This window comes from Candoia aspera, chromosome 1 (assembly GCF_035149785.1).
Source record: "Candoia aspera isolate rCanAsp1 chromosome 1, rCanAsp1.hap2, whole genome shotgun sequence".
NCBI lineage: Eukaryota > Metazoa > Chordata > Lepidosauria > Squamata > Boidae > Candoia > Candoia aspera.
The window spans coordinates 264,339,629-264,349,543 of record NC_086153.1 but is presented as its reverse complement, the minus strand read 5'-3'; the positions used below and the strand labels follow the sequence as shown (position 1 = coordinate 264,349,543).

General features: G+C 41.0%; 1 protein-coding gene across 1 annotated transcript in view; it reads right to left on the bottom strand.

Annotated features, from left to right (window-relative positions):
• Positions 1-2,683: 2,683 nt before the first annotated feature.
• Positions 2,684-9,915, bottom strand: part of LDLRAD3 (low density lipoprotein receptor class A domain containing 3) — a 196,349-nt gene continuing 189,117 nt past the window's right edge. The window contains exon 6 of the mRNA XM_063289620.1: positions 2,684-3,758. Coding sequence (XP_063145690.1) covers positions 3,506-3,758 — 253 coding nt within the window. The 3' untranslated portion in view covers positions 2,684-3,505. The remainder of the gene's footprint in view (positions 3,759-9,915) is intronic.

The window sequence follows — 9,915 nt, the reverse complement described above, 5'->3', positions numbered from 1 at the left end:
GTAATGGAGCCTGCATATCTCTATCAAGGTTATCTTCCTTAATCTCTACACCACATGGCAAATTGAAGTCCTTAAGAATACAGCCTTGGGGTCTGCTAAACTACCCAGGGAAAGAATCCAGCAGCTTAAGCAGGGATGATACCTTGGGGTACAGCAGCAACAATCCCATCTGTTTCCTAAGGCCTAACTTCAACTAGAGAATCTCACAGCTGGTTATCTGTGGAACATTACCTCTGAGAGCCTGCAATGACTCACAGAGAATGGTGGCCACCCCACTGCCTCTCCCCTGCAGTTCCAATGGATGCAAAATCCAAAACCTGAGTGGAATATTTCTGAGAGGGAGACACACCGCTGTGAGCCCACCCAGTTCTGTTATACATGCCAGGTCAGCACCTTCAGTAAGATCCTGGGTGAGAGTGGATTTATATGAATCTAATCGCCTGCTATCTGAAATGCATACCGAGAGCCATATATCAGGATCTCTCTCTAACAGCATCTCCAAGTGCAGCCTGCCTTCAGACTCTCACCATGCCTACCCCTGCCCATCACAATCTCTATGGTATTGCCTGCCCTCCCACCTCCCTCTGATTCCCTCGCATTCCCAGTTCCCCACTCACTGGCTGATTCAAGATTTTCTATTCTTCTGTATTTCTTAATTTATCTTTACTTCAAATATAATGAAGGTCTATTAGCGTTCATTGACAGTAGGCTAAACGTCTACCCTGCATCCAAGACAACTATATTATAAGCAACATTTATTTTACTTTTTAAATGGGATGTTCTGCTACATAATTACTCAGTATTCTTTCAGCACTCTGCTTACGTTCAGGAACATATACTCTAACAAGGGCTCTTGATTAATTCAAACCTCTAACAGGAAACGGAAATATACAATTAGAAAAAGGGATTTATTTTAAGAGTCCAAATCCAAGTATTTCAACAGAAATATACATATATACAGCTTAAAGACAATGTATTGTATTGTAGAAAGGACATGATTGAATGAGCACAAACTGAATTCAAATAAAACAGTACCTTAGAATCACACAAAACATTACTTTAAATACACAATTAACTGCTACGCCTTTTTGCCTTTACTCAAAAACCATCATGCATCTCCAATCCAGATGAAACTCCCCCAAAAGAAAGAAAGAAACACCTTTAACTTTTGTTGCTAATTCAGTGCCAGTTCAAATCAAATAGCTGGGGCCTGAAATTTGCATTACTGAAGACCTTAACAAATTAGACATCTTTGGCAATTACAATGTCAGGGCGTAGGCTCCTGAGCTGGATTGGTCACAAAGGTGGGCAATGGATTAAAATGCCCATTCTGTGCTCCCAATAAGGACTACGACTCCTATACTTATGTTTGGGTAAAACAAAACAAAAAACTTGCTGCGTTGCTTTTAAAATCATTTGATTCTTATTTCACTGATTTAAAGCTACATGAATAATGTCCAAGCACTAATAATTCTAAAAGCTGATTCACACCATTTCAAAAAGGCATGTGGGCTGCATGCACCAACAGTAAAGATAAATGATATGGTATGTATGAGAGGTGCATGTTTCTAAATATATAGGGAGAAGTGCTGGTATCTACCTCCACCTCATACTTACAATTCAAATAATGGAGTATATGTAGCAAATAAGCATGCTATGTAAGGAATGAATCAATCCTATGAATCAATCCTATGATTTTTCAACAAGGAAATGCTATCAAGATACCATTTTCTGTAAGACGTTTCAGTCTCATAGTATGAAAGGTATTCCCCAATACGTCTAATAAGCTTTAGCTCTGCAAATTGATATATAAATTCCAAGGCACTCTGAATATCTCTCAAAGAGATTTGTACATCTATCAAAACAGGTAGACCAAATGAGCCACCAAATTGTCAAATTATACCTATGCACGACAGAGTGCTAAAATCTGGTTCACTCAACTTCTAAGATACACATACTAATTACAAAAGAGTACAAGGCAGACGTTCTCATTCTTCACTATTAGGAAGAAAGCTGAAATGAAGCACCTTGTGATAAGCAGATGAATAAGAATATGAGAGCCTTGTGCCATCAGGCTGTAGGGCTATGTAGTCTCATGTTCTGGATCATAGAACAGAATGATTTGGGGAATCTCATACCTGGACTAGGAGGAGATAGCCTCCAGTACATTAGGCACGCCGACTACGATTCAGGAGAAAATAGATGACCACCAATAAAAGCAGGTATTGATAGCCTGACCCTCCATGAATCTGTCCAATCCCCTTTTAAAGCCATCCAAATTGGCTGCCATTACTCAACTGCTAGCAGCAAACTCCACAGTTTAACTATCAGTTGTATAAAAGAGTAATTCCTTCTTTGGATCCTAAATCGCCCTGCATTTTGTGTCAATGAATGAGTTCTAACACAGAGTGAAGGAGAAAACTTTTCTCCAATCACGTTACCTATGTTATGGACGATTTTGTAGACTTCTGTACTGTTTCCCTTATCCTCCTTCATTTCAAGCTATAGTTTCTCCTTGCTGGGGAGCGGCTCCAGCCCCAAATAATTTCAGTTGTTCTTTTTGCACCTTTTCTATCTCTGTATCATTTTAAAGTGCTGTGAGCAGAACCACAGACAATATTCCAAGTGTAATCACAACACAGATGTATATAAGGACATTATCAGCAATTCTGCTTCAATTCCCTTTCTAATGATTTCAAACACGGAATTCCTTTTTTTCTTTTTTAACAGCAGCTGCATACTGGGTTGGCATCTTCATTGAATTGTCCACCATGACTCTAAGATCTATTTCCTAGTCAGTGACTGTCAGCTCAAGTTCCATTAATGTTTAGGTGGCTTAAAATCCTTTTTACCCCCACCCATGAAAAATTATGTTAATTTTTCTTACTGAAGTAATAATAGTTTACTTCATAGCAGAGTCTGTGATTTAAACACAAAACAGGTTAAACTGTGCACATGATATTTCCCGTGACTCTTCGGGGCTTCATTTTTCTGTTGAGAGCATGGACTTCCAGATGCCATCAGCAACACAGTCAATACTTGCATAATGCAAGCTTCATTTACTATTATTGTTATATACACTCTTACAGTCATAAATAAGAAATTTAAAAAGCACACAGAGCTCATTTGAAACACTGGCATGTATCGAGGCACATGTGTCTATATTTGATTTCAATACATGAATTCCAGTAAATACCTGATATGCTTTAACAGCATGTTATGATGGAGAGCAAGTGAAAATGAACTGACGTTCTCAATTGTTCCAACCATTTCACAATTCAGTAGTTAAATCTAGCATGACTGAGGCCACTGGCACCTTCTCTTGCTCATTCTCCCTTGAAATGATTGAGGGAAGTTGTTTAATGTGAGTTCACATAGCTCTTGTTCCTTTCATAATAGCACTTGCAATCATCAAGTAGAAAGAAGCCAAATGACTTGGGACTTCTTAATTTCAGTACAAGTTCCAGCAGACATCCATAAAAATGTGCATAAATGTTTACAGTTCTCAGACAGAAACTGAGTTGATCAGAGAGTCATTTTGCTCAGCTGTAATTTCACACAGTGTACTGTGATACTCCATACTAGCAAAAAGGCTTCTTGATGGACCGCTGTCCACAATCTCTGGACCTCTTGCCTCTGTAGCATCTGTGCTTACCACACTTCCAGTTCGAGAACGATATGGAGGGAGGCCTAAATGATTCTGGGATCCTGTTTCTGAGGAATATGGAGGTGGAGGAAGATCAAACCATGGGGGTCTGCTGCAAAATATAAATTAGATGCCAAGTTACTGGATGCATGAAATAAACTGCATTTGAATTTTGCTTCACCAAGCTATAAAGGCAGAGATGGACCCCCATACCACACATGCTGTCCACCATCCCATTTGTGATACCTAGAAGGCCATTTTGGAGGAGTTTAAGAATGGAAATGGGATTATTTTGCCTTTCAGATGCTTCAAATCCTTGGAAATCCAGGGAAAAAAAGGCTCAGCTAATCCTATAACACCACTACTCTTCCAGTAACAGGCCTACTTTGGTACCATCCCCACAGATCCCCACTATTATTAAACTGCAATTTTTAGTGTGACTGGAAGAGAAAAATAATGTGCGTGTTAAATTTTAGGAATTTTACTTTTTGATGTGCAGTCCCTGGCACACTACTTCAAGGCCAACTGCAGCTCTCAGCTCAGGGAAATCGCACATACCCCTGAGTGAGGTTGTTCAAGCTAAACAAGGTTAGACATGCTTATGATTTGGATGAGAGACCCACAGGAAATCCAAGGGCTGTTAACTAGATTAAAGAGAAGAAAAACACATCAGAAGGTGGCAAGGCAATCTTGGGGCCAAGAAAACCACAAAGGCTTCCTCAGGAAGCAACCAAGAGTCAGGGTCCTTGAGGGATATTCTGGTATTTCACAAACGTACTATAATTGTTTATACTTATGTGTTATTGTAGAAGACGTTGGTCTTACCTTGCACTAGAAAGAATAAGGAGGAGTGGAGCAATCCTGTTTAAAAGTATTGTGTCTACCCTTATCTCACAAAATATACTTAGAATGGCTTCTCCCCATATGAAAACATAAAATGATTTGTGTTTTTTGCAACAGATGGCATGGGACCAGAAAACATTTTATTCAGTACAATGCTGATTGTTCTTCCTACACGCAGGGTTGCAATGATATAGAATTGGACTGCGGGACCAAATTGAGGACATATTAGAAGTTGATCAGCATTACAAAAGCTGCAGCCACCCATCCCCATAATCACCACTGAAATCAATAAAAATCTTAGTAACAAAGCCAAGAAATTAATGGACTGGCTTCATAAGTTAAAAACAAAAATAAAAAACCTACAGCTTAGTTCCCACAACTGACTGCAGACAAATAATATTGAATTAGTATCTTTGATGAAAGAGACTTCTCATTGATTTTCTAATGCTACATGTTAAAATCTTGGGGAGTGAAATCAAATTTTTTAGAATGCATAAATGCATCAGTCAATCATGAACTATTAATTGCCATAGTTTAGGATTTATCCCAACCCAACCCGTTTGAGGGGGGGAGACAATATAAATGGATTTTTAATTTTCCTCAATGAATCCGGATCCTTCTCCCAAGGTTAGTATTCTATATTAGGAATGCTACATATTTCTTAAAGTACAGACTTAATATATCGTTACTAAGAAATACATCTGGTTGTCCCTAAAGTGGAAATTGTGATCAGTTTGTAAGAATCTCGTGAACATTAAGTGATGCCATTAATGGTGAAGTGAATTTGTTTTTAAGTATTTATGCTATGGTGATAAAGCAGTTCCCAGGCAGTACCAATGAAGTGCAGAAATGCCCACTTTATGTGGCATTGGAGGGTAAACTTTGAAAGCAGGTATGTATGTGTTTTCCTCCTCCCTCCAGGTTCAGGCACCCATGGCAATAATAGCTCAACATTCTGCATAATTTTTAAAAAATAGTGTTTGCTTAGGACTCTGTTCTTCACTATCCTGGAAGTACTATACCTACCTGCCTCAGATTTTTTTAAAGATAGCAGCAAACACAAGTGAAAAGTGATCTTCTCATGGGCTGCAAATGGCATAGTGTTGGCTCAAGTGCATCTTGAGTAATGAACCAAAGGGACCATTAATTGAAAATGGCCTCTACACTGAATAAACCCCAATTCATTTTGATGAGTCAAATCAGTAAGTATGACCAAAGATGTTGTTGTTGTTTATTTGTTTAGTCGCTTCCGACTCTTCGTGACTTCATGGACCAGCCCACGCCAGAACTTCCTGTCGGTTGTCAACACTCCCAGCTCCCCCAGGTACGAGTCCATCACCTCTAGAATATCATCCATCCACCTTGCCCTTGGTCGGCCCCTCTTCCTTTTGCCTTCCACTCTCCCTAGCATCAGCATATTCTCCAGGCTGTCCTGTCTTCTCATTATGTGGCCAAAGTATTTCAGTCTTGCCTTTAATATCATTCCCTCAAGTGAGCAGTCTGGCTTTATTTCCTGGAGGATGGACTGGTTTGATCTTCTTGCAGTCCAAGGCACTCTCAGAATTTTCCTCCAACACCACAGTTCCAAAGCATCGATCTTCCTTCTCTCAGCCTTCCTTATGGTCCAGCTCTCGCAGCCATATGTTACTACAGGGAACACCATTGCTTTAACTATGCGGGCCTTTGTTGTCAGTGTGATGTCTCTGCTCTTCACTATTTTATCAAGATTTGTCATTGCTCTTCTCCCAAGGATTAAGCGTCTTCTGATTTCCTGACTGCAGTCAGCATCTGCAGTAATCTTCGCACCTAGAAATACAAAGTCTTTCACTGCTTCTACATTTTCTCCCTCTATTTGCCAGTTATCAATCAAGCTGGTTGCCATAATCTTGGTTTTTTTGAGGTTTAGCTGCAAGCCAGCTTTTGCACTTTCTTCTTTCACCTTCATCATAAGGCTCCTCAGTTCCTCTTCGCTTTCAGCCATCAAAGTGGTATCATCTGCATATCTGAGATTGTTAATGTTTCTTCCAGCGATTTTAACTCCAGCCTTGGATTCCTCAAGCCCAGCTTGTCGCATGACGTGTTCTGCATACAAGTTGAATAGGTAGGGTAAGAGTATACAGCCCTGCCGTACTCCTTTCCCAATCTTAAACCAGTCTGTTGTTCCGTGGTCTGTTCTTACTATTGCTACTTGGTCGTTATACAGATTCTTCAGGAGGCAGACAAGATGACTTGGTATCCCCATACCACTAAGAACTTGCCACAATTTGTTATGGTCCACACAGTCAAAGGCTTTAGAATAGTCAATAAAAGAGAAATAGATGTTTTTCTGAAACTCCCTGGCTTTTTCCATTATCCAGCGGATATTGGCAATTTGGTCTCTAGTTCCTCTGCCTTTTCTAAACCCAGCTTGTACATCTGGCAATTCTCGCTCCATGAATTGCTGAAGTCTACCTTGCAGGATCTTGAGCATTACCTTACTGGCATGTGAAATGAGTGCCACTGTTCGATAGTTTGAACATTCTTTGTTGTTGTTTATTCGTTTAGTCGCTTCCGACTCTTCGTGACTTCATGGACCAGCCCACGCCAGAGCTTCCTGTCGGTCGTCAACACCACCAGCTCCCCCAGGGACGAGTCCGTCACCTCTAGAATATCATCCATCCATCTTGCCCTTGGTCGGCCCCTCTTCCTTTTGCCTTCCACTCTCCCTAGCATCAGCATCTTCTCCAGGGTGTCCTGTCTTCTCATTATGTGGCCAAAGTATTTCAGTTTTGCCTTTAATATCATTCCCTCAAGTGAGCAGTCTGGCTTTATTTCCTGGAGGATGGACTGGTTTGATCTTCTTGCAGTCCAAGTCACTCTCAGAATTTTCCTCCAACACCACAGTTCAAAAGCATCGATCTTCCTTCGCTCAGCCTTCCTTATGGTCCAGCTCTCGCAGCCATATGTTACTACAGGGAACACCATTGCTTTAACTATGCGGGCCTTTGTTGTCAGTGTGATGTCTCTGCTCTTAACTATTTTATCGAGATTTGTCATTGCTCTTCTTCCAAGGATTAAGCGTCTTCTGATTTCCTGACTGCAGTCAGCATCTGCAGTAATCTTTGCACCTAGGAATACAAAGTCTTTCACTGCTTCTACATTTTCTCCATCTATTTGCCAGTTATCAATCAAGCTGGTTGCCATAATCTTGGTTTTTTTGAGGTTTAGCTGCAAACCAGCTTTTGCACTTTCTTCTTTCACCTTCATCATAAGGCTCCTCAGTTCCTCTTCACTTTCAGCCATCAAAGTGGTATCATCTGCATATTTGAGATTGTTAATGTTTCTTCCAGCGATTTTAACTCCAGCCTTGGATTCCTCAAGGCCAGCTTGTCGCATGATGTGTTCTGCATACAAGTTGAATAGGTAGGGTGAGAGTATACAGCCCTGCCGTACTCCTTTCCCAATCTTAAACCAGTCTGTTGTTCCGTGGTCTGTTCTTACTGTTGCTACTTGGTCGTTATACAGATTCTTCAGGAGGCATACAAGATGACTTGGTATCCCCATACCACTAAGAACTTGCCACAATTTGTTATGGTCCACACAGTCAAAGGCTTTAGAATAGTCAATAAAACAGAAATAGATGTTTTTCTGAAACTCCCTGGCTTTTTCCATTATCCAGCGGATATTGGCAATTTGGTCTCTAGTTCCTCTGCCTTTTCTAAACCCAACTTGTACGTCTGGCAATTCTCGCTCCATGAACTGCTGAAGTCTACCTTGCAGGATCTTGAGCATTACCTTACTGGCATGTGAAATGAGTGCCACTGTTCGATAGTTTGAACATTCTTTAGTGTTTCCCTTTTTTGGTATGGGGATATAAGTTGATTTTTTCCAGTCTGATGGCCATTCTTGTGTTTTCCAAATTTGCTGGCATATAGCATGCATTACCTTGACAGCATCATCTTGCAAGATTTTGAACAGTTCAGCTGGGATGCCGTCGTCTCCTGTTGCCTTGTTATTAGCAATGCTTCTTAAGGCCCACTCAACCTCACTCTTCAGGATGTCTGGCTCTAGCTCACCGACCACACTGTCAAAGCTATCCCCGATATTGTTATCCTTCCTATACAGGTCTTCTGTATATTCTTGCCACCTTTTCTTGATCTCTTCTTCTTCTGTTAGGTCCTTGCCATCTTTGTTTTTGACCATGCCCATTTTTGCCTGGAATTTACCTCCAATGTTTCTAATTTTCTGGAAGAGGTCTCTTGTCCTTCCTATTCTATTGTCTTCTTCCACTTCCGCGCATTGCTTGTTTAAAAATAATTCCTTATCTCTTCTGGCTAACCTCTGGAATTTTGCATTTAATTGGGCATATCTCCCCCTATCACTGTTGCCTTTTGCTTTCCTTCTTTCTTGGGCTACTTCTAGTGTCTCAGCAGACAGCCATTTTGCCTTCTTGGTTTTCTCTTTCTTTGGGATGTATTTTGTTGCCGCCTCCTGAACAATGCTGCCAACTTCTGTCCAGAGTTCTTCCGGGACCCTATCTACTAAGTCCAGTCCCTTAAATCTATTCTTCACCTCCACTGCATATTCCTTAGGAATATTCGTGAGCTCATATCTAGCTGATCTGTGGGTCTTCCCTAATCTCTTTAGTCTGATCCTAAATTGTGCAAGAAGAAGTTCGTGATCTGAACTACAGTCAGCTCCAGGCCTTGTTTTTACCGACTGTACAGATGTCCGCCACCTTTGGCTGCAAAGGATGTAATCAATCTGATTTCGGTGTTGTCCATCTGGTGAAGTCCATGTATAAAGCCGTCTCTTAGGTTGTTGGAAGAGAGTGTTTGTTATGCAGAGTGAATTGTCTTGGCAAAATTCTATCAGCCTGTGTCCTGCTTCATTTTGTTCTCCCAGGCCATACTTACCTGTAATTCGAGGTGTCATTTGACTGCCCACCTTAGCATTCCAGTCTCCTGTGATGAAAATAACATCTCTTTTAGGCGTGTTGTCCAGTAGGTGCTGCAGATCCTCATAGAACTGCTCTACTTCAGCTTCTTCAGCATTTGTGGTTGGGGCGTATATTTGGATCACTGTGATGTTAGATGGCTTGCCCTGAATTCGAATTGAGATCATTCTATCATTTTTTGGGTTGTATCCAAGCACTGCTTTAGCCACTTTACTATTAATTATGAAGGCTACTCCATTTCTTCTGTGGTCCTCTTGTCCGCAGTAGTAGATCTGGTGGTCATTTGATGTGAAGTGGCCCATTCCAGTCCATTTCAGTTCACTGACGCCCAGAATGTCTATCTTTAATCTTGACATCTCACCAATAACCACATCCAATTTGCCCTGGCTCATAGATCTTACATTCCAGGTTCCGATGGTGTGTTGATCCTTAGAACATCGGATTCGCCGTTCACCACCAGCACCGTCGGCCGCTAGCCGTCCTTTCGGCT